The sequence below is a fragment of the Triturus cristatus genome, chromosome 5_2 (genome assembly GCF_964204655.1).
Source record: "Triturus cristatus chromosome 5_2, aTriCri1.1, whole genome shotgun sequence".
NCBI lineage: Eukaryota > Metazoa > Chordata > Amphibia > Caudata > Salamandridae > Triturus > Triturus cristatus.
Genome location: NC_140588.1, coordinates 716,178,180 through 716,204,325, shown reverse-complemented (window position 1 = coordinate 716,204,325; position 26,146 = coordinate 716,178,180). Strand labels below are relative to the sequence as shown.

At 42.2% G+C, this 26,146-nt stretch overlaps 1 protein-coding gene across 1 annotated transcript in view; it reads right to left on the bottom strand.

Annotated features, from left to right (window-relative positions):
• RPS6KA6 (ribosomal protein S6 kinase A6) overlaps window positions 1-26,146 on the bottom strand; it is a 626,385-nt gene that overhangs the window by 385,133 nt on the left and 215,106 nt on the right. The window contains exons 7-10 of the mRNA XM_085607823.1: window positions 23,658-23,764; window positions 23,296-23,333; window positions 19,418-19,560; window positions 7,096-7,166 (exon numbers count right to left, since the gene is read on the bottom strand). Coding sequence (XP_085463949.1) covers window positions 7,096-7,166; window positions 19,418-19,560; window positions 23,296-23,333; window positions 23,658-23,764 — 359 coding nt within the window. The remainder of the gene's footprint in view (window positions 1-7,095; window positions 7,167-19,417; window positions 19,561-23,295; window positions 23,334-23,657; window positions 23,765-26,146) is intronic.

The following is a 26,146-nucleotide window of genomic DNA, read 5'->3' as shown; positions in this document are numbered from 1 at the left end:
ACAAGTCGGATATTTCATGGCCATTTAACGAAGGGGTGCTACTATACAACAGTAACCCAGATGGGGTGGCACCCCCTGAAGCTTTAAACTGCTCCAAAGACTCCACTTTAGCTGGGCTTACGTAGCATCCCCAAAGTTCCAGGTCATTAGATAGTGCAGACAAGTCACCCCCCGGCCTATCATTCATAGGTAACTGAGGGATCGGTGGTATATGCACTGGATCACCTACGGTCGTCATTTTCCCCTCTGTGGAGTCCCGTAAGGGAGACCCCCCTACCATTGATTGTGGGGCCCCATGCTGTACCAGAGGCGGTTGGGGGTCTATGATGGCTGGTGAATGAAATTCCAGAGCTTTAGTATCTGATCTTTCTGGCGTAACAAGTTTGGATTTTTTTAGACCAGCTAGATCCCAAAGTTCAGATAGTTGGCATTGACCTTTCAACGGTGGGTTATTCACTGATTTGTTTCTTGTGCGGGTGGTAGTTAATTTTCGGCCAGGTTTTTCTCCCACTACCCTTCCTGAGCGTAGTGTTTTAGACATTTTCCACACTATTTTCCACAGTAATAGACTTAATCAAAAATGTAAATAAGTAAAACTGGTAAAAATCTGGAGTGACGTCAGTCCCTGACCGGCCAAGTAAGTCCGAGATACAGTATAGCTATAACAGTACACAAATCATTCACAAACCTACGAAAGTGGACACAAGTTCAATGAGGCAGTAAGAAAATGTAAATGACCGGGCCCAGCCCAGCCTACCTCGGTCACTGAGGGCCACAGAGGGCCCACCCTTTGCCCGGGCTTAGCCCGGCGTCGCCCGCGCGCGTCCCGCGATGCGCGGTCTTCCAGCGATAATGAAGGCAGGTGAGGGGGGCGTGGCGGCGAGATGTAGCTGGCCCCGCTGACTTGTGGGCAATGTGGTTTTCCTCACACTCGTGCCGCCGACTGCCTCACCCAGCGAGTGTTTCCCGCGGAGCGGGAAACGCGAGCAGTAAATCCCTATGCGCTGCCAGATAGCGCTTGCAAGGTACAGGCGCTTAGAGTTCTTTCCAGAGCGTTGTTTCTTCACACCAGCAAAGGACACGCTTTCAGACAGCACAGCAGCACTTGGAAAGTGCTCCGCTCCTCAGCGGACTTCCTGCGATAATGAAGGCAGGTGAGGGGGGCATGGCGGCGAGATGTAGCTGGCCCCGCTGACTTGTGGGCAATGTGGTTTTCCTCACACTCGTGCCGCCGACTGCCTCACCCAGCGAGTGTTTCCCGCGGAGCGGGAAACGCGAGCAGTAAATCCCTATGCGCTGCCAGATAGCGCTTGCAAGGTACAGGCGCTTAGAGTTCTTTCCAGAGCGTTGTTTCTTCACACCAGCAAAGGACACGCTTTCAGACAGCACAGCAGCACTTGGAAAGTGCTCCGCTCCTCAGCGGACTTCCTGCGATAATGAAGGCAGGTGAGGGGGGCGTGGCGGCGAGATGTAGCTGGCCCCGCTGACTTGTGGGCAATGTGGTTTTCCTCACACTCGTGCCGCCGACTGCCTCACCCAGCGAGTGTTTCCCGCGGAGCGGGAAACGCGAGCAGTAAATCCCTATGCGCTGCCAGATAGCGCTTGCAAGGTACAGGCGCTTAGAGTTCTTTCCAGAGCGTTGTTTCTTCACACCAGCAAAGGACACGCTTTCAGACAGCACAGCAGCAATTGGAAAGTGCTCCGCTCCTCAGCGGACTTCCTGCGATAATGAAGGCAGGTGAGGGGGGCGTGGCGGCGAGATGTAGCTGGCCCCGCTGACTTGTGGGCAATGTGGTTTTCCTCACACTCGTGCCGCCGACTGCCTCACCCAGCGAGTGTTTCCCGCGGAGCGGGAAACGCGAGCAGTAAATCCCTATGCGCTGCCAGATAGCGCTTGCAAGGTACAGGCGCTTAGAGTTCTTTCCAGAGCGTTGTTTCTTCACACCAGCAAAGGACACGCTTTCAGACAGCACAGCAGCACTTGGAAAGTGCTCCGCTCCTCAGCGGACTTCCTGCGATAATGAAGGCAGGTGAGGGGGGCGTGGCGGCGAGATGTAGCTGGCCCCGCTGACTTGTGGGCAATGTGGTTTTCCTCACACTCGTGCCGCCGACTGCCTCACCCAGCGAGTGTTTCCCACGGAGCGGGAAACGCGAGCAGTAAATCCCTATGCGCTGCCGGATAGCGCTTGCAAGGTACAGGCGCTTAGAGTTCTTTCCAGAGCGTTGTTTCTTCACACCAGCAAAGGACACGCTTTCAGACAGCACAGCAGCACTTGGAAAGTATATATACCTGAGGCTAAAGACATCTACAAGAGATCTATGCAGGAGATAGGTATATATATGCAGAGACTTCCAAGGAAGGACAAATGCATACAAAGATAAATACACACATAAAAAAACATATAAAGTTCTGTAGACACACAGGTCATACAGAGTACAGCAAAATATAACCACTCCTCTGAAGGTAAGTCATGTCCTACGCCAGTGAGCGGGAGGATGAGAAGTGGAAGAACGAGGGACACTACAAGAACAGAGGTAACCAAGGGAAGACAGAGATAATACATCCTACCACTGTAAAAGAAGAGGTTAACTGAGGTGAAGACAGAGAGACAAGGCTGGGAAACCGCAACACAATGTCACATATGAACAGGAGGTGAAAGCCAACGCACACTAAAGGAAAACAAGGGCAACCATCCAAGAACCAATGCCATCGACTGAGGAAGCATGTCGGCAGGCGGTAGCAGCAGAAGCAAAGAATAAAAGGCATATGGAAGGTCCACCATGAAAGAGAATTAGACCACCAGGTGAAATGAAGGGCTGGTGGGATCTAAGGATAACAGATAGTCAACTATAACCAGCACACATCGATCAATTTATGGAGGCAGGAGAAACAGGTAAGGAACCTGACCAACACTTCAAGGAAACTTGGAGAAAGACAGGATATACCCCCAAAGTATTGAAATACCCCCACCAAAGAAGGGGGAAAATGGAACCTCTCTCATAGAAAAAGGGAGGCCAAGCAGGTGGGATTGGAGGAAGGAAAGATACAGGATAGAAAGGGAACCCCAGTCTCTTGTGAAACAAGGATACCAGACACGGATTCAAACAATCAAGGGGACTGGTGTCCCAGGTGATAAGAACCAAAAGAACAGCAGACACAACAGCTACCCCATGGATGCGATGGCAGATATGTATAAAAAAAATGCAGGAGAAACAGCAGTCGCCGTAACCCAGTAGGTACGTAGAACACCGAAAGGGTAAAAAAAACATACAAGAAAACCGGACTGCTGAAGATCAACAGCATCAGGAGCATGATAAAGTAGAAAAGAGTCTACACAAGAAGCAGTGCCAAGGTGCAATTCGAAATAAGGCCCACAAGGGCATAAGGGAAGTGGAGCTGTGGAACCCAGGCCCAAACCAAGAAGAACACATATATGAGTAGGGGAAAATCCATGTGTCCCATTGAGTAAAACAGAACAAAGAGCAGGTCCACACCGAAGGGGGTCAAAGACTGGAACGAAAATTAACCAGGCCAAAGTGTGTGCCTTTCTGTGGTCCTAATGTTGCCCATTTGGACCAGAAGGGCAGAGAAAAGATGAAGTCCAAGTCCCTATTAGGGATACTATGTGCATAGATAGCTCGCAAAATGTCTAAAGGCTAATCAAATAAGGTTCCCGAAAATGGGGGACAAGGCTATAGGGCATCTGCACAATAGAAACAGAACAATCGCCACAGAGTAAGTACTCGGGTACGAAAAATAAAGCAGCAAAAAGGAGCTATAAGAACAGTCTCCTAGAGACCGCAAGGCAAGATATGTTTCAGATGGCTGAAAATGAAAGCTGTCACCGTCCGCATAAATGAGATGAACAGTACTTGCAGAAAACAGGAACACCACACTGGGTGCAATAGGCATGTCAATTAAAGTAGTTTGCACAGCGTCCGAAAACCTGCATGCTGACGTAGAGATATGTTAGAGACCAAAGTCCGACCAATAGAATCAGTGGTATCCATACCACAGGGGATGCGAAGAACGGCAGTTGTTGCCCATCTTGTAGCAGCGGAGCAAGAGCATTCCAGGCTTTTTCAGGAAGAGAGGGCAAGAGGCATCCCACGGAGTCCAACAAGGCATGGGAGAAGCAGGCAAGGACAGAAGAAGTGTTCAGAGAATGCATCGCAGTGCTAGAAGAAGAGAAAATACGCCTACCGCAAGTGTCAAAATTCCTGGCCTCTCTTCAGACGGACAGGAGGGAGAAAAATCAATATTTTGGTTGGCTAAAGCAGCCTGAACCATAAAGCTTCTAGTAGAGGGATGTCGAAGGAGACCAGAGGGATCCCCCAGGGCCAGGCAATGCCTGTAAGAAATAGAGCAATTCACTGGGAGCCCCGTTTCCGGTTTAGCCCAAGCACCCAAGAGGATATTGAAAATACAGCATCTATAAGGAAGTACAGGCTAACCGTTAGACTGTTCAGGATGTATAACACCAATTAAAGAGTCTGTTATCAATTCCACAGAAGGAAATAGTAAATCCAGGATGATTGAAACTCGATTGAGCATGTCCGCCAGAGCGAACCTCGCCTCTGTAGCCAAACCAGGAGGAGACTGGAGGCTGGAGAAAATTCTAAGCCACTGGCGTAACCCAAGTCAAGTAACCTGCTAGACTGTATAGGGGTGGAATCGTGTCCAAAATGGAAGAGGGACATACCACACTGTCAGTACTATTTCCATAACCATGGTCCTCAGAAGGAAAAAATGATGCCATAACTGAAGTCAGTCAACATCGAGAAGGCGACGCCTTGATGTCGGAAGAAGCGTCTATCTGTATTGACGGCACAACTATGGGAGCTGGCAGACAAAAGCCCAATGCGGACATTGGAGTCGTCAAACCAGAAGCAGGAGCCGAAGGTGGGAGCCTCAACAGGCTGTGCACCAGTGTCGCTAAGGTGTCAGACACAGGAGGCTGACCCAAAGCTGGGGGAGAACCCTCCGGCGGGGTCATAGGCATGCCCTCATGCACTTCTGTGGGGCCCAATGGCGCTCCAGAGAGAGGTGACTACCCAAGAATAGAATGAAGAGATTGAGAATATTGTCTCATCTGGGTCAAAGACGCACCAGCCCCAAGATAGGTGGACTCGTGCCCCGACACTTCAACAGAAGAGTGGGGGACCAGCAGTAGGTGACAAAGGTAGGTGGTGCCACTACTTCAACCGCCGACGCCGAGACTTACCTCCGGACGTTGAAGAAGAATAATGCCCAGTGGAACGGCTCCTAGCGCGGACATGCGATTGGTTCATAGAGCACGTGGGGGAATGAGGAACGACGAGAAGACTTCAATGACTGTGACACCCACACCACAAGTAACATTCCCTGCATTCCCTGCATGATTTCAGTTGGAGCTGGCGAGTCGCACTCTTCGGCGTCATGGTCCTCAGCCAGGCACCACATGCAAACTGAGTGAGGGTCCACGGTGGATATTTGTTGTCCACAGGACTCACAAGGTTTGAACCCAGAGTACATTGAAAAAGGGCAGAAAAAAGGTGCACTGCTCAATTGACTAAAAAAAAACGAAGAACAGGCAGAGGAACTGCAGTGCAGCTCCGCTAACTCAGAAAAGAAGGAACTGACATCGGAGCCCAGGTTTGGACTTATATGGGCTCCGTTGATATCACATTAGGGAGACAACGCCGTTTAGGGGTCGCCAGACGCCCTCTACTGACGCGCAGAGTACTGCTGAAAAAATGTCCAGATCCAGTCGGGTGCCTGGTGAGGATTCTAAGATCAGGAATTTGCGGCTAGATGTCTCGATCAGATATTTGACCTTTAAACAATAAATTCAGATTTTTGATAAATTTAAGATCTGAAGATTTACCAATACCTTTGGAGGCATTTTTAAACACATTAAAAAAATGGCAATTTACCTTTTTTTTGTGACCCTTGAAATGCTTTATTTTTATGCTTAAAACTTACTCTGTAGATGTACTGAAGAAAGAAAGACAGACAGGAAGACTGTGTATGTGCATGAGTGTTTTTGTGCATTTGTGTTTACAGGCAGGGAACTTTAACGGAAAAGAAGGTAGAGGGACCAGGATAAAGGTAGCAAATAAGAGGGCATGAAAGAAAGCAACTGGGAAAATCTAGCAAAAGCATAGGAATTGGAACAAATTGAGCTAAGTGGGATGATTGGGTTGAGATGTGAGAGGAAAGCAAGTTTCCATCTTGTAGAACTCACTGCCAGAGGAGATATACCACAAACATATACAGTAGTATTAATACAATAGATAATCTAATAAATTATTTTTGTCATTCATATTGAAAAAGGTGCATTAGCATGGTTCTTTATTTTTCTTGCAGCTAATAGATTACATACTTTTTTCACACAAACTGTCATATGGAACGTTAAGTTTGCAATTTTTGACTATAAATATGAATAGTACAATTTCGGTGAATTTGTATTGTATCACAATTCACTCTAACAGAGTGTTAATGTAGAGGCTGTTGAAAAATGTAAGCAAATATAAATGAAGGCTGACTAGGTAATATTGTAAAGGAAGTTAGAATGACAGTTTTTGCAATCAGGGAGATTGTTACTTCATCTTGAGCATTAAAGGGGTGTAGCCAGAGATTTCAAATGTGCACACCTGGAACATACTCCACCTTTAAAATACCCTTACTTTGGTAGTATACAGGTTTACGAGGCTACCCTACACACAACCCACATTGGCAATTAGAAAAGACTGCACTCTAGTCATCAATGATTAAAAGTGTCCGGTAGTTTTCATCACTTATTGAACTGTTTACAGAGCTTCTCAATTCCTAGGTGACAAGCATTTGCATTCCTCAGAGTTCTCACTGAGCACCCCATCACTGTGAATCATTTTACACTTTTATAATTAAGCGTTGCACTTTATTTGAAATTGTTACACAATTAAGTGCATAGTGTGTACATCTTAGCTGTAGCAATGCAAGCCAAGAGTTTGCAGTGAATGTGTGTGAGCATGAGAACAGTGACCTTTGGGTCATCGGATTCTTATTAAGTAAACAGTATCAGACATTCTCAGGAAATATTAATTGGAAAGTGAAACTGAAGCAATACTTACTTTAGTATCATGTTCATAGTCTCGTTCCTATCTTTACCTTGAAAGGGTAACGTACCGGTAAGCATTTCAAACTGTAACATAAAACAGAAAATAAAAATGGTACACATGTTTTAGGAGGCTTTTAAATATTAATTTCAATTCAGTGGACTCCTTCTCCCTGATGAAAAACAAGAATATTGTTAAATGTTAAGTGATCTTGTCATATAGGATATTCAAACTGAATGTAAAAACACAAAATGAATTCCAAAACTGGCATGTTTTTTCACTGGAAAATTAGGTATGCCAGTAAGGAAAGAAAAATAAAAAGTAGAACAAATTACATTTCATTTACATAAATGTCTACAGAAGTATATAAAAACTTCACATACAAACAACATGCAAGAGGCCTGCCTGTGATCAAACTATAAGGCTATTCAGGGAACTTGAGCTAGTTACATTTATTAGCTTTCATCAACTGTCCATTCAAGGATTCATTTACTTTTTCCATTGGTTTTTTAACACTAACTTTAAATATGAATGAAGTTACTTGGCTCTCCACGTTTGTGTAATGAGGTTTCTAGCCAATAGTAAGGCAAAATATAAGAGTGTCAACAAAGCTTTCCCCAGAAGGCATCCACGCTATGCCATCAGTGCCACACATGGATCAGGAGTGACTGCATTACCCCAAATCTCTTTTACTCATTCAAAAACAGACATCTGAATTGGCAACATTTTAGGACAAGCATAAAGTATACACTCCCAGCTCCCCTGAAGACACCATAGCATCTAGAATATAGATGAGGCCTTAAGGTCAAAATTATTTTCTTAGGAGTAAGCCAACGCTGGCAAACACAGTAATACAATATCCTACAAAGGGTCTGACCTTAAGGGTTTGAGTGTGTCCCCATTATTCCTTTAGCTCTTCTGGAATTTTAACTCTGAATCCTCTGTACATAATTCCTACACTTCCCCAGGGTTTGCGGTTTCTAACTATAGAGCTTTTCATACCAACTAACGATAAAAATCTTTGTTAAGGAGACAGCTAAAAGCCTCACTGTTTACAGCAGACGTTTTCTTTTCCAAGAAAAGAAGAAACAGTTCCTCAACAGTAAACATTTTCAAGAGCTGCCTTGGAATTAAACACATTTTTGCTCAACCTATTCGAATTTTAATATTCTGTTCAGATCCAATAACGGATTCAATTTCCAAAGTCCTTTTTTCCACTCAGGATAAGTGCTGACAGTTCTCCTTGCATAGAAGAGTTTTCCTCAGAGTATTATTAAACATCTTTATAGATCAGTTTTATCTCCCTCAGTAATTACGCCTAACTCTTACAACAACAAAAAAACCAAGAAATGTGCATAATTTTTTACAAATATTTTGGATTATGAAAGGCTTGCGCAAACCAGAGAAGCACATACATTTTTTATCATTACTAATTGTGAAACAGTATTGTAGTGGTAGCTCATTTCTGAGATGACTATTCTCTGCAAGATAAGGTAGTACATCTCTTTACCTGTAAGAGACCCATCATCTTCTCTTATGTGGCACAAGGTTTTATCTGGTAATCTTTTTTGTTAAATTGCTTTTTATGTGGTTTTTAAATTTGAAACATAATGAAACAGATGTACTTTCTCACAATACGCTTGATCAATCCCTTAATTCTGCTATCACCAGCACTTATCTCAAAACCACCCATGCATTTGTACAGACATAGCTGAGCCACAGTCCTCATCACTTTTAATGGATGGTTCCAGAACTTTATCAGTTACACTTGGCTGCAAGCTCTTCACTCAACTTATCTTTGGCTATTGGGTTTCTTCTAGATTTTGGCCCAAGGAAAGACAGCTCTGAAAGAGGTTTTTTCTTTCAATGTTTAAGGCCTCACTCATTTAGTTAAGAGAAACAAATCTAAATTAGGGGTAAAGACACTTATTTATCAGCCCTGTAGGAGACTCATTTACTTCATCAGGAAACCTAAAAATATTGTAAAATTATTGAGTCGGCAGGGTGGTTAGTCATGTACCACTCCCCTCAGATCCCTCCACAACACACCCACCTGCACTAAGAAATGCAAATTAGTGATACTAATACTGTTTCACAATTTGACCACCATAAAATCCTTAAGACTTGGACAGACACTTAGAGTAGGTATGCCTTCACTGTACTGATTGTTGGCTCAGTGTACAGAGACACCTTTCACACTGCACACCTAGACAACAAAAAAACAACTTCTTTTTCTGCATCGACTAGGGCACTTACAGAATTTAGCAACTTCAAAACTATTATTGGGTGTGACTGAATCTATAAACAGACCTTCTTCTTGACAAGAATAGAATACTGAACAGAAATATTAGTAATGACAGAGGCCCTTCTGTGAGACGCCATGGCAGACCATGGCCTGGTAGAAGTGTGGAGACTACTTCAGCCAACAGATAAAGACTACTCCTTTCATTCTGCGCCACACAATACATATTTGTGTATATATGATTTTCTTATAGCTCCACCTAACCTTTTGGAGTATGAAGGCGGGTAGATACAAGCTCCTTGAGGATAAATAAATACTCCGATCACATGTCTGGCCATGTAAAATTGAAAATGAAGGCTCTGGCTCATCTACGCAGGCTCTTTGGGTGCTTAAGAAAGGCATCTGGAAGGGTCTTATAATGCAGGACTCTACTATCGCTAGACGGTATGTCCAAAGTCAGCAGATTAGGCTAGAGTCATCAGTGCAATCTATATCGTTTGACTATAATTCGACCCCATGTGTGGCCCTAAAGTGATGAATGGAAACTGAGGAGTCTTTCCTTAAGTACATCAATGTGGCTGAGAAGGTGTAAGAAATTGAATTATTAATTGGGACAGGTAATTACCCACCTTAAGCAATAATCACAGCCCCTTGACATGGCAAACCCCTAACGCCACTAAATCAAACTGAGCTCACCCCCTGGTAGCTATGACACAGCAGACAGGCTTAACTTGTTTAAACCAAGAGTAGGCCCAGTCCCCTCAGGGACCTTCTTGCTGTCTGCAGCCTCAGTTCAGTCCTCTTCTGATTTTCCTCAGGTCCAAGAGTGTTATAAAGTGTTATGAAGTGGCTGACTGTAGGTGCCACATTTATGCCTCACACTAGCTAGTTGGTGGGAATGACTCCTGAGCACACCCTAACCAATAGGGTAAAACTTATATGAATGGAGAGGAGCCTGGAAAGACTAGACATGCTCCCTCTTGTACCCAGAGCAGAAAAAATGACTTGAAGGGTCATAAGGCTGGCTGTTAAAAATAAAGGAATATATCAAACTAAAAGAGGCCTTTTCTTGGTAGCACCCAGCTGACCAGTGGCAATTGGACCTGGATTGGATGCAGCTGTTTGCCTCTGCCTGATACCCTGTGAGTCTCTATGCGCTTCCCCTCTATTTTTCGGATTAGGTTTCAGATTTTTATTGTTTTGCATTTTGATTTTATTATTGTTTTGGCACTGCATAAATGCTTTACACTTTGTCGTTAATTAAGCCTGTCTGCTCTGTGCCATTGCTACCAGGGAGTTGATCTGAGGTCAGTGATTTTATGGATTCACGTGGACAAGAGTTATGATTATTCCTTAAAGTGAGCAGTAAACCACCCCAAATAATAATCCAAGTTCTTCCAACACAGATCTGTTAGGTCAATGAGAAGGTTTGCCTGTTTAACCTACCTATAGAATTTTAACAGATAACAATGAGAGTTACATCTCTTGTTCTGTAAACTGGAAGTAGTGCCACTACACCAGGAGGATTTAATCTGTACCTCATCTGTAGCACATGCATTAATTCACCTACTTACCAAAATTAAAAGAACCAACATATTATGAAAGGCGGTAATGGGAAAGGCACACATCCCTATTTGAAGGGTGTTTTGGGAAGGGCTTTCTCTCAGGAAAAATATTTACCCTCTGAAAAATCAAACTAAAAAAGGTTAAATGTGCAAATGGGTATTTGCATCATATATCCATATGCAGAACTGTCCACTAGTTGGAAAGTCTGCATCCAGAAATCCTATCCATTTAAGCACTCCTGGATAGCTGCTAAAGTTGTATTTTTCCAGGAGATCCCTTGTGATTCTATGTAAATCTTTAAAAAGACATACAATTGTTCACAACGAGAATGTAACTTTCTGGAGCAAATATAAGGCTTATTTTACAATATGTTAACTAGCCCATTAGAGATGGATTTGTAACTTCAGCTAAAACAGTGAGATGGCTGCATCATAAAATCACATACTAGAAAGATGTTACACAAATTTACATATGTCCATGAGTCCGCTATGCTGTGCATTACATTGAAACTTTTTGGCAGTGTTTCGGACATTTGTTGCTTTTACGGAAGGACTTATTTTCACAATCTAGCTTTGCATGAAACGTAACAGTGTTGTAAGTATGTATAGCAAAATACAACAGTCTTGAAAATGTTCACCATAGGCAGAGCTACAATATCAATGGCTCAGCTAGATAGATTCCACAACTGGGTCAGCCAAAGGTGGGCTTGGGGCACATAGATTTTTTTATCTTATAGTTTTGATGATCATGGACCAGGACCTATCAGAGTATTGTACAACGCCTACTGAACTTACACAGTCCTTATGTAATATGACAGGCAAGTGGACATAAGGTAAGCATGCGTTTCCTATTCAGATCTCCTATTTGCAGCTGTGAACATAGTTTAGCAGTACTCTACGTAAAAGAATCAGACTTGAGGCTTCAGTATTTTCAGATAGTTACTAAAATGTGTGAGTTCTAGGAGTAGGAAACTAGAAGGGAGTTTCTGATTTTTGGGGAACACCCTGGTAAGAATTGTTAAAGTTTATTGAATTCTATGTCAAAGGGCCCTAATGCTTTGTATGTGTGCAACCAGGTAGAGTGATTGTTGCAAAGTCATCCTGCGCCCTGGGCACCACCCAACATTTTGTCTGACTGGTACTGGCGGTAACTGACTCTGACTGACCCTAGGCTCTGCCTAACCAGGCCTAGGGCCAGTGCTATTCTGAAAGAGACAGTGTAAACACCTACATACACAAGGGTACACTATGGGTTAGAGTACCCCTATGATCGGCATGACCTCCCATATAAGGCCCTAGTAAATAGAAGGGCAGGACAGTTTAGAGGCCAACAACCCTTTCTGCACTTCCATGTGTGCACTGCTGAAGCCTGAGGTGAGTTAAAAGCAGTCCTGTGCTGCAGGACTGCTTTTAAAATGCAAAGTGTGCCCAAACACGACTTAGGTGTTTGGAGTATTTAAAAATGGATAAACTACAATGTTTAGGCATATTAGGTACTCCCAGAGACTGCCCTAGGTGTCCCAGGGGTGGGGGCTCAGATATGTATAAGGTGGACCCTTATAAAATTAGTTTTATATGCCCTGGGTTAAGTGAAATTGCACATTTCACTCCCCACATAGTGATAAAGTGCTTCACAAAATCGACATTTGTGCTAGGAGCACTGTGGAGTGAGGATCTGCTAAACGTTTTACCTATTCAGAACCCCTAAAGTCTCCCCTAGGTGTTGCAGGTGTGGGGGGTCCTGTAGATATAGGCAGGGTTCTTATAAAATATGTTTGTATAAGTCCTGTTGATGGAAAAAAGGCCCAAGTCACTATTCCCATTGCAAATCTTTTGCCACATAACTTAATATTTCAAGAAGTTATTAACTAATAATTCCCGCTAGGAGAATCATACAAATGCCATTCAAAGACTTCCTGTAATGGTACTGATAATGCCAACAATATGGTATTGTTGAATTTCTCCTAAAGTGTACAGACATGACGTTTTAAGACTTTCTTGCCTGTAAGCCAAAATTCAGCATTCCAGTGGTTTGTTCCGATTGGTCAGAGTTAAGTGGATTAGCCAGGCTCCTTTGATGAGGTGATAAGTAGCCCCTGGGGTTAGATAGCTCTTCTGGAAGGACAGGGTTCTGCTACATAGGAATGCCAGAGTAGGGGGAAGGGTCGTAAACAATATTCTTCATTGGAAGGAGGAGACCAGCAGATGAAGTCAGTTTAGTTTACACCTCTCCTCTTTGAACCCAGCCAGATGGTGAGATTAAGGAAGGAATGAGCAGATGCAAGGGGGAGAGACTACGGAGATTAACCATTCTGAGGGTGTGTTAGCCAGCTCTTCTCTACCAACTGTAAAATCAGCCATGATGAAATTTGGAGAAATGGTGCGCTCTGAGAGAAAATAGTGCCACACTTTGGAGGATGTGGTTATACCTTGGGGTGTTGTCCTTCACCTCAATGGACAGGAGTGCCCTCCTGCTTGACCCAGAGAACTTGGTTTTTGAAACTTAAGAGAGAATAAGGGTCCATGTTGAGAAGTTTGATTTGCACCAACCAGGCTCTGCACTCTGAAGACTGCGCCTGCTGCACAATCCAGAACTACAGCCCTGTGGACTACCTTGCTTCAAATGGACTAAAAAGTGGACTCCCTGCAAACTACAGGGTAAAAGAGCCTACCTGGAACATCACCACCAAGACTCCTCAGCCTAGAGTACTACCAGTGGATTAGTAAGGGCTTTGTCCAAGTGGATTGTGGGAACTGCAGTCCCTAACTTTCATGGACCATCTTGGAGCTTCCAGACCTTTGGGGGTAAGTTTTGGACACTTTGAGGAACTTCAGGAAGAATTTGGAGAAGTTTGGACCAACTTTGGAAAATTAGTTCCATAAGGGGACTGACTTGACCTGGCCAGCCAAGCCAGAGACCCTCAACGCGAGCTGGCCTGCCGTCCAGGTTTGTCCCGCTGTTAAGTTCCGGAGATCTGTTTGACCGAGAGTGAGTGGAAACCCAAGCCGGCAAACCCTCACCGAAGCTGGCGTGGTAAACAGCATTAAGGGACCCCTGAAGAAAAAGCTCTGTAAAAGTTTCTAAGTCCGTACGTAGAAAAGATGACCGGGAACAAACACTAGAGCCAAGCCCCCCACCTTCAACCATGAACACGCCTGGATCCCTAGTTCATCCCACTGAAAAGCTCCAGAGGTCGGACTTGTACAACTTTGACTGGGAGCTTGTCGCAAGGCAAGCCAGCGAACCCTCACCGAATCCGGACTAGCTGAGAGCTTTGAGGGACCCTGAGAAGAAAAGCTTTAGAAAAGTTTATTGTTCAGAAGGTAAAAACTTTGACCTAGACATACCACAAAGTGTAGCCACACAGGACTTCATCGTGGGTGGCCTGAAACTTTGACTTTAACCCTGTCTAGAGCAACCAGATGTCCCAATAGGCGCTATGGGTCTATATAAACTAAATCTTTAAAAATTCATATCTCCGTTTGCGTAAATTGGATTTTCTTCAGTTTTGGTGTCATTTTAATGATATAAATATTTCCTATTTTTATAAATTGTGGTTGGATTTTTATTGTAAGTTGTGTCTCAAATATTTACTGATTTGGTATTTTTAAATGCTTTAAATATCAGTCTTGGAAGTTAAGCCTGCCTGCTCGCAACCAAGGGTTGAACATGGAAAAACTGTTCTAAGACCTGTTCTGAGCCCTATAATGTGGTAGTGGCCTTATTGCCAGTGGCAGAAATACATTTGCCTCTAATAATAGCCCACTTTCTAACAGTGATACTGCTACCCAAGGTACTTGGGAGTCGTAAATGATTTTTTGTAGGACTGTCTGGCTGTACTGAAGATAGTAAAATAGTTATGTTCCCCAATATCGGCTCAGGTAATGAATGCACCTTTCACCTACATTCCCCTGATATTACACTACATAACGGTTCTTAGTACTGACCTTTTACCTAGTTACGGTAATGTCCAAAGATGACATGGGGTTTTCTCCGAAAAGTTTAAGCCTCATTCATTATGTATGAGGATTCTTGGAATCACAGCACGCCTAGCATCTCTTGCATAATAACTATGTATACGGGTCATTCCTTCCGTCATCCTAGTCCGACACGGCACAGCAAGGTATATCCCCAGGGGGTACCACTTTGGTGTATAGATACGCCATATCTTGCTGCGGTAGTCAGAGGAGAAATGGACTTCCATGCCGACACACTGACACAAGATGCTGAGGTTCCTGCACGCAGACACTCCAGCTCGCAGTGGTCTGACATCCCTTGCATGGAGTTCATCTCGAGACCAAGAAGGGTTCCCACAGTCTCTCACTTCAGGTAATGGGGTTGACTTTATCCTAGAGTGATTCTTGGCTTTTACACCTACATACATGCTAGGTACACTTAGGTACATCTAGTTAGGGTCACATCGTAGGAGTACACATTCTACTGTCATGTATTTTATATACTTGCATGTATTCATTGTTTTAGCACGATGGTACAAATCTACCATCCTTTTACTCTGTTAGTGCTTATAATCATTTATATCAGTCATAAAAAACGTTATTTCGCCACACAAAGCCATAAAAGCATCATTAAAAAAACACCCAATATAAAACATTAAGTTCATAAAATTTACACAGTTTAAAATTGGACATAAAAATAATCAGTAATCCAGTTTCTGGTGTGGCCACTCCCGCAATAGTCCAGATTATGTCCGGCGAAGTACATTGTTTGAGTCAGTCATACAATTTCTACAATGCCATTCTGGTTAGCCATCTTTTTTAGGATAGCCCTACGGGTGCACCACATGGTAAATAAGAACCATGAAATGGAGAAGACAATGTGCATTTGTGTGTCAGATTTCAGTAGCCTATATACTTCGCTACAGTGTCTGGACCCCAGGTTCCTACAAAGTTGGAGTAACCAGCGTGACCTAGCCCTCCTATAACCCTTAAAGAAAAATAACGCGTGGAGTTCCATTTCGTCAGAGATGTTACATGCCCGACACTCCCAGTTAGTGGCACCCTCCCATTTGCTAGAAGAAGAGCACGACAGGAATAATAATAATAATAATGATAACGGGAGGACTCCATGTCTAAATTGTACGTAAAGCTTTTTGGCGAGAAATGGCTGGATATCGTCCAGCACCAGTTCTAAGCTGTACCTGTTTTTTACTACCAAGAATTCCGGCGTCAGGCGGCCGACGGCGGGCCTCCTTTCGAGCTTGTTGAGCTTGAGCTCTCTATAGCTCTCTACAACAAGGCCCTTCTAGAGGTTATTTTGGAGGTTTCTCCTGCTTTACTCCATAGATTTCCCCTACCCAAACCCTCACAAATACTCTTAATGTAAACCAACCATGGTATCCTCCCTGAACCTCAAAGACCTCCAAAGACGGCGCCAATAGAGAAGAAGTCTGAGAGCAAACTCATCCGCAATGGGTCTAACCCCAAGATCCAAGCGGAGTGGTGTTAGGGGTGTACTAGTAGGGAGGCCCATGAGGTGTCTGATAAAAGAGTTCTCATTGCGGACTAGCGAGCCTGATGTGCAGTGTCCCCAAAGTTCTGCTCCATAAAGAGCAGAACTCCTAGCCTGGACTTTATAGCTTTCTACCACTGGGCTGACCAATTTTTCAGTGCAGCTCCTATATAGTTTTAAAATGCCTCCTGTTGTTCGAGTTAATTTCAACCCTGCTTTGTTAATTCGGGCACCCCTATCCATTCTTTCTGTCAGCGTCATTCCCAGATACTCAAAGATGGTTACTCTCTCCAGGGGTCTACCATCCAAGCAAGGATTGGGGCGGGTGGAAATGCCTACATTAAAGGCCATATACTTCGTTAATCTCCAGTCTCCGATGTTTGCAGAAGGCGCTGAAGTTGTCGAGGGTCCTCTGGATTCCCATGGGGGATTTTGCAAGCAGGAGCGAATCGTCTGCAAACATCAGGGCTGGGATTTTGCGCTGCGCCAGCCTAGGGGCATCGATGTCCTTCCCTGCAATCAAAGAGTCTATTAGGCCATTAATTAAAAGGAAGAAGAGTGTAGGTGCGAGGACGCAGCCCTGGCGAACCCCTTTCTCTACGGGCAAAGGGACTGTGAATTCGCCGTTTTTGCCATATCTAATTCAAGCAAAATTACCCTCATGTAGACGTTTTAGCTGCTGGCACAGATATTCTGGTACCCCCATGTCTGTTAAAACTGCCCATAGTTTGTCCCTCGGTACCAGGTCGAAAGCAGATTTTAAGTCTACAAAAATAAGATAGAGGCTGCCACCCTCAATGAAGACAGATTTCCACTATATCAGCTGTAGCCTAAAACTTTGATCAATCGTTGATGTTCTGGCTCTAAATCCGGTTTGTAGGGGGGTAAGAATATTATATTCCTCCATCCAGGCTTGGAGACGCCCCAATAGGACTCGGGCAAATATTTTCTGCCCAACATCTATGAGGCTAATCGGGCGATAGTTGACAGGCAACAGCTGGGAACCCTTTTTTATAGATTGGTATTATTTCGGCCCCTGCTCAAGTGGTGGGAATTGCCATGCCTTGTAATATGGCATTAAACAGAATGGCCAGATAAGGGGCCCAGATAGTGTGTTCCGAGCGGAAGAGGTCACCAGGGATCTTGTCCAATCATTTATATCTGTTACTGTCTAGTGGTTGTTTCAGCACACCTATTTTACACTAGAATGACGCTGGTTCAATAAATGCTTATTGAAAAACATCCCCACCATTTATTCTGTGTATCTCTCTGAGACAAATTGAGCATGAGTGACTAAGCAAAAAGTAGCACACTGTTTCCATGATCCTGAGGGATCAGGGTTGTCATGTTCGATAGTTGCCAAGAACTGTTCTCTCCTTGGTAAAAAGGGGTGTCTAGAACCAGTCTGTACACCAATCCTACAGTGTAGATTGTCTAAGCGCGCAGATCCTATATAGGTTTATAGGAACTACATGACACAATGAGGACCCAACATAGCAACATCATGACTAGATTTATGTGGCAATAATGCCAATGTAGGATATAAGGCATGCTGGATCCTGCCTGCAGCACTAACTTTTCTGTAGGTCACCGAGTTCTGCTTTGAGAAGTCCCTTAAATAATGAATTTTTTCAATCTACTCTGAATAGTATTAGGTCATGTTCTACAGTGTTAGTGAGGCTTATACCTCTTATGAAATCTAAATGAAAGATACAGATGTTCATAACTTTTGCTTTAATGTCCTACAAAAGACTAATAACTTGACTTTGGAGTAGCGAGAATATGTCTGTATTTGAGAAATTACAAAGGTAATCTGATAAAAGCAATACAGATGAAATAACAAAAGACATTGTGGTAACGAATGCCAGACATGAACAGTTGGCAAGACCAATATAACCGGACATTTCCTGGCTGTCTGTAGTGCTACTGGCTTTGCCGAGGATTCTGGACACACAGTGGACAACTTAGTAGGGGGTCTACAATTCTATATTATTAATCAATTATGTAATGAAACAACTCAGATAATACTTCATAAATCTTTAACGTTCCAAAATGGTTGACACATTAAAAGCGCAACAGCCATCTTTGAAAGGTAAGCAATGTTAAAACACAAAATAATTATACGTTTGGGATAGGAAAATTAATGTGCATTTAAAAAAAGAAGGGTCACTGAAAACAACAATATTTAAGGTGAATGTGCGCATTCTGAACCAGTGAATTGAGGTCACTCGCAGAAAGGAGGGGCACTATAGGATGTGAGCTGGCCAACTGTGCCATGCTGTACGCTGTAGTGCTTGGAATAAAAATATGAATGACAATATAGCAAATATAGTAAATCAATGCATGAAGACTGCAAATTGAAGATCAAAAAGATCTCTACATTTGTAAATGTACATGTAGATTTTATTTAGAATCTTTGAAAGCAGTATAAGACTGGCCAACAGTTAAAGCTGTTTGAAAGGATAGACTTAAAAAGAGGGATATTTTACAAAGACTTAACTGTGGCATTTCCTAGAATTAAAGACTACTTGCATATCTTTGAATGAAACCAATGGCTTCTGCATCACAAATGCCCAATCATATTTAAAGCAATACATTTACCCAAGAGCACAACAGATTATTCTCAGTTAATTATTCAGAACAGCCTCGCCTAGAAATGACACTAATATAGCCTTAGAGCCACCATAGCAGGCTCTGCCGGCCATTAAAGGCCAGCTCCAGCGTTAAAGGCCCGAGCCATGGGTGAGAGCCTTTAACCAGGGAGTGGGCCTTAAATGGCTGGCAGAGCCGGCTATGGATGGCTCTAAGGTTATTAGAACATTCCGCCCCTAGGGGGCACAATGTTTGATTTGTAAAACAAATGCCTCATAGAGCGCAAGGGAACTGAAATCCCCTCTGGCTCCGTGAGGCCTTTTGTTCACAGCAACAGCTGTGAAACAACATTGGAAATGTTAGAGCTTCGGGCTTCTATTGGCCATTAGAAGCCTGGAGCACTCCATTGTTTTCAATATGGCTTCAAATATTACAACGGAACAATCTAAATGTTGTACTATTTCTTACCATAAGTACACCAAAAGACCACCAATCTGCACTTTGCGTATGGCCCCGTCTGTTTACCACTTCAGGAGCCATATACTCTACAGTGCCACAAAATGAGTATGCCTTCTTTTCCTGGTCCACAGACTCCTTGCTCAGTCCAAAGTCTACAAAATAAAGCATGCTTTGAAAATATGATTATTCTAGACACATGGCAACCATACAACATACTATCATGGGGCCATTGTGAGACTATGCACTCATATTTTGGGGGGCACTTGGAAGAGTTCTCTTTTGCCATGGTAAGCAACTGGCTGACACATCTGAGCAATTACAGACAAACTATATATATATATATATATATATATATATATATATATATATATATATATATATATATATATATATATATATATATATATATATATATATACATACACACACAGACAAGCACATATATACACAAACACACACACATATATATACATATATATATATATATATATGAAAATACAACTTCCCGCATGGAATCCGGCCACATCCACCTGACAGGGTTGGTGGGGAGTCACAGGTATGGGTCCTGTGTTGAAATCACAAAAGTACGCCTCCCACAGATTCAGAGAGGCGCAAGACCGCACAAAATTTCCATAGTGAATAAAGTTTATTGGCAACGCATTTTAACCTGAAGAGGTCTTCTTTACAGCCTGTTACCAGAAGTGCTCAAGCAACTTAAGAAATAACCTCACAGGTTAATGAAAAGTGAAAAAACACATGAATTCATTATTGGTTTATTATAGTCTAATTAATTTATGTTTGTTAAGGAATAATTGTTGTGACAATCCATTTTGTAATTGAAGGATACTATAAGTGATCTTTTATGACAAACTAGTCTGTTTTCCAATCCCATGTGTGTTTTTCCACTTTTCATTAACCTGTGAGGTTATTTCTTAAGTTGTTTGAACATTAATGGTAACCGGCTGTAGAGATGACCTTTTCAGGTTGAAACTCGTTGCCAATAAACTTTACTTACTATGGAAATTGTGTGCGGTCTTGCACCTCTCTGAATCTGTGGGAGGCGTGCCTTTGTGACACATATATATATGTATGTGTACACACACACACATATATATATCCACATACGACCCAGATTTCCTAAGTCAATTGCCCGTTGGCAGGTGGCGAGTCAAAACCAGGCAGGTCTCCCGGTTAATTACATTACACACAGCGTCTTCTTCACAGAAGGACTCGCACTCAGAAAGTAAACCAATAGTTTATTCGAATAAACTATTGGTTTACTTTCTGAGTGTGAGTCCTTCTGTGAAGAAGACGCTGTGTGTGATATATATATATATATATATATATATATATATGTATGTTTCACAAAGGCACACCTCCCACAGAGATACACATATATATATATATATATTTTTTTTTATCTGAGCCCTGACGCTTCTATGGGTTGCCAGGCAATGTATAATACTGAAGTCTAGTTTAAGTTAAAGGTAGTTTCACAATTTCTAATAATGTCCACCACCACTCCACTCAAAACAATGCATATACAAAAACATCTACAAGTGTGAGCTCTAAATGTTATGCAATGGAAACCCAAACACAACTTTAAAGGTATCAAAATCAACCATGTTTTGTCAGAGCCTGTTTCATACAGCCCTCATTGAGATGATATTGCCTTTAAGAACATTTGAGCATTTACTTTCTGATATCAAATTGTCCATACTTTTAACAGAAGAAAAGACGGAATGGAAGATAGAATAAAGAGTGCAGCATTAAATCTGCAGTGGGTTGTGGTTAATCAAAAAACAAATAGACTGATTGATGTGTAAATAATTGAATGGTGAACTTTATTATCTTGGACTCAAACAATTTTGCTAACTTGTATCTTAGAAGCTTTTTGATTTACTCTGTATTCTGAAATAACATTCATATAGTTCATATGAATGTCTCATCGACTTGGGGTGGGACGTTGCACACATGGTAAGCATGGTTATGACCTCTGGCAAGCCAGCAATTAAGTTTACAAACAGGGGACTCTTAAGATGAAGGTGTATGTTAAGGTGCTGAATTATTTCGAGGATCTTTGAGAAAGTTTAAAATGTAAATGAAATGGCAGCTCTAAAAAATGTAACCTTATCAATTTTGGACGAATCTCTGCCAAAGTTGCACATCTGGATGTGGGAAACAGTCAGAAGCATCGTATACGAGGTGGACTTTCATTGGACAGACAAGCATGCCTGAGTTTAGAAGAGAGCGTGCGAGCATGTTTTTCCTAGGCTGATAAAATCTCTTTAACGCTTAATTGAAGAATAATACAATTAAGGGAATTTCTGTAATTGAGAACAGCAAACTGTGTGATCCAAAAGGTATGCACCAACTGTATGCTCTACTATAAATGTACAACATTATTACAAAATTAAACAAGAGCCTAAATGACAAAGTGACGTGTTTATTGCAGAGTTTTAACCAATCAAGTTTGGTAAATCATATTTTCCTATATAAAGCAATGGCTTGTGCCTTTGAGCAAGTCTAGAACCAACTAATGACTGGCTGCTTTGGATAATAAATATGTGCCTAGCAGAAAACTGTCCATGTATTGCCCCTCACATCCAAGACAAAGCTAGGAAATATCGTTTCTTACAAGTGACAACACATTCTGCAAAATGTATTTTTAGGAGACAACACACCACCAGAAGTGTGTAACAGCGGCTACAGGAGTTTTTCCAAAAAGGTATTTTCTTTGCTTGATAAGGCCGCCAGTTATTTACAGCTTGTCGTTGATCGTGAAATTCAGGCCTTGAATGCTTCTTGTTAAACAAACATTTTACTTAGGGCCTTTTCTGTCTCATCAGTGGATGGTTCACTAGACATACTTGTTGAAAAACAGAAAAAAACTTGATTTTCTTTATATTAAAACAGCAACATTATATACAATATTCCGACCTATTGTTAGGATGATACCAAACAGCACAGGAGAATCTTACTTTGAAAATACTTTGATCCCAGTTATAATATGCAATGAAGTCTATCTAGAAATGGCATTGTGTGAAAATAGATTGCATTCATTTTAGGTTGCTGAGAAATACTATTTTTTGTACATTGTGCATGGTTTTTTTTAACATAATGTTACTTAGTATAAGCTTTAGCAATGTGAAATCAAGGGAAAGCAAAATAAACAGATCAGTACAATTTAAGAATTTGCTCGCTTCCCCCAGAGGTTTCATTTTAAATGTTGTCTCTGGGTGTGCATATTATTTTTGTAAATCTCTCACTATAATTTTGTAATTACTTTCGCCAAACTGCTTATTTTTCTCTACATTTTAACCATTACATTATAGATTCCCCGGGAGGTTGTTGCCAGGATAAATATTAGATTTCGAGGTGGCAATGTAATATTTATTAATGATGTACATTTACAGAAGTACACTCACACTGAGCTTCCATCTCCCTGCTTACAGGTGAAAGTGATTTCAAGCAGCGACAAGAGCTTTAGAGTGCATGCACACTGCTGGAACAGAAGCCACCAGGAAAAACACTGACAGCTTGATGTTAGGTTTTGGGCCAGGTGACATCGCCTACAGAAAACATGTAGTCTGGGAAGCACATGGAGTACTGCATGAAAAGGCCATGAGCGTTTAGAAATGAAAGCATCTTGAATGATCGCTTCTAAAAGATACCAGGCAATATTTATCTTTGAAGTGGTGTTCAGCACGGCATATCATTGCTATGTTGGACTGTACGAGAACAGCTACAACTTACAAAGAATCTTAATGGAAAGCAAAAAAATACTGATGGAGGTGCAACACAATCTTGGCTCTCTTACATTACACTAATGCACTGCTAACATTACTGCAAACATGAACACGCTGTGCTATTCAGTTTGGACCTACCTGTTAACTTGATATGTCCTGCTTCATCAAGCAAAATGCTGAAAATTAAAATCCACATTCACCAATACACATAACAAAGGATATGTTATATATAAATAAGCATTTGACAAAATAGTAACTACCATCAGTTGTTAAGTACATCTTTAACTACGGTTTAAACAAAAACAGATATATAGCATGTTATTTTTATATATCGATTTTTAATATTAAATAATATATACGTAGACTGGAGCAAAAGTAAGTGTCCATTATTCTTAACACTTGTACCTATCAGTAACTAAATACAAGTTATATATACGAGAGGGTGCAATAGTATATATGTATATATAATTATGGAGTTAAAAGAATGCGTTGTACTTTACTTTTCTGGCTTCAGGTCCCTGTACACAATTCCCAAGCTGTGCAGATGATCCAAAGCAAGAGCCAATTCTGCGAGGTAGAATTTCACATCTTCCTCTGTAAACATAACCTAATAAAAACTGCACAGATTTATCTTTTGATATTGCTTTAATTCGCAGTAATAAGATGTAATTAAAAAAACAAAGCTCCACCCTTGCCTTCAATCTGTTTAACAGTAAAGCACACATTTTACTAACAGTATATTGCTAAGAGAATACCCTGATAAAAATTACATTCATACATGATTTGTGCAGGTAAGACCAATACAATATTTCCTTAGAAGTAGTAACTATGCAAATGCAGGCACTTTTCAACTGCAACTTTTTCCAAAGGCTTAACAGAAACTTGTGCATTTTTGTATTCGTTTTTAAAACCTATGGACCTCTTATTAGCAAGTGCTCCAAAACATAACGAGCATTTGCAATGCGATAGGTCTCGCATTCGCTTGACTTTTAGCTATTGTCTTATATATATATATAAAAGCGGACGTCGTGATGCAACATAAGGCACAGAGCCAGTGTTGTAATTATGAAAGCGGGTGCCGTGATGAAACCTAATGTGTGCACCAGTGAGCATAAAAGTGAAGCAGGTGCCATGCTAATAAACCAATAATAATAAAAGCGGGCGCTGTGCTAAAACATGAAGCACGGTGCCCGTGCATATTTAAGTTAGTTACGTTCGTGCAGGGGAGCAGGATGGGGATGAGTTCAGAAGGGGAGAGGTTAGGGGATGGGGGGCTTGGACATGGGAGAGTAGTGGGAATAAGGGAGAGGAGGACTAACATGGAGTTGGGTGAGCCATGCAGAAGAAAAGCACAGCTGGCATTGTTCAAGCTAAGGTCCGGAGTGTCACGCTGCTGAAAATAAAACATAAGAAAAGAAAGGCGCGACAGCCATTGTTGAAGCTAAGGCGTGCCGCGTAGGTGAAAAAAATAAAGCGTGGCTTATAAAACATAAGATAAAGCGCGGCGTGCTGAACTGCTTTGAAAAAATATATTAAGGTGTGTGCAGTGTTAAGATAGAGTAGGGCGAGCCACGCAGACGAAAAGAAAGGCGCGGCTGCCCTTGTTGAAACTGAAGCAAAAAAGATAAAGGGTGGCGTGCTGCACTGCTTAAAAAAACAAGCGGTTGCTTGTCATTTACGAAATTAATACCAGGGACTACTAAGCCTATTCATGAATCAAAAGCCACCATTTACAAAGCACAGTAAGAAGAGCCAATTGAAAAGATATGCAAAAAATGGGCGGAGCTTCAAGTCCATACCTTAATACAGCATGTCTCAAAGAGACAGAACAAGCGCTGCCTAAGAGTGACCTAAAAACTACTAAACACTAAAGCATTAATCGGCAAGTACAAATTAAAAAGATATATACTTTTGCTTCAGAATGATTTTGAACATGTTTTGTTGAGAATATATATGTATTACAACATAATTTTATGGTCTGGCTTGACAGTGCAGCTATCGTCAGACAATTATGTGAGTATCACTAGCGAGAGAGGCAGTTGCTAAAAGACGGGGGAGTATGGTGTTAAGCCTCAGGAACAGGGTGGGAGGGAATGGCCTGAGTTGGAAATATGCTGGATACCCATAGGGGGCTCTAATCAGCCCACAGTAAGAAGCACACGTGTGGTCGGGGTCTCAAGGTTGAGTGCCAGATTTCTAACTGGGCTTGAATCAGCCCAGAAATCAAGATGCACTGGCAGGCTGGAGCCCTTTCAGGGCAATGAGTTCTCAAAGGCCCTTTAGCGCCCAGCCTGTTCCTGACACTTATTACCATGGAGCCCCCCCTTTAGCAACAGCATTGCCTTATAATCCCTCTTTGGCTCATTGTTTCCCCTCGAGTCCTGTTGATGACCCTGCCATTATTATTGGGATCGAAACACTGTTGACTTGGAAAAAACTAAAATTAAGAAAAACAAGGACACTTTATGATTGTTGAGAACCTGCTATAAAGGCCAGTGCTGTTCATGTGTTTGTTGATAAACTTGATCACATTTTATCACTCGAGTGCATCACCTCAAAAGGAAGCACTGAACAGGTTTATTTTGCACCAATATTCACTGCGTCTTGAAGTACACGTTACTTACCTTCGGTAACGATGTATCTGGTAGAGACGATTCTAGCCGCAGATTCCATAACGTAGAATTATCCCCAGGTGTGAGACTGGACACAGAAAACTTTCTTGCCCAGCATCTCTGCGCGCCGGCGGGCGGCACCACGCGACTCCGCCCCGATGTCCTCCGTGGGTGTGACATCAGCGAGGTAACATAAGCCCCATCCCATCACAACAAAACTGAGGAGAGCATGGGAACAGTGTGCGAAAAAACAGAGAAACAAAAATAGAGAGATGAAAAGGTAAGAAACATCACCAGGTGGCACCAAGGCACCAAAAAGGCGACAAGAGCAGGCCAGAGCAGGAAAAGAACAGAGCACCACTCTGAGGAACAACCGT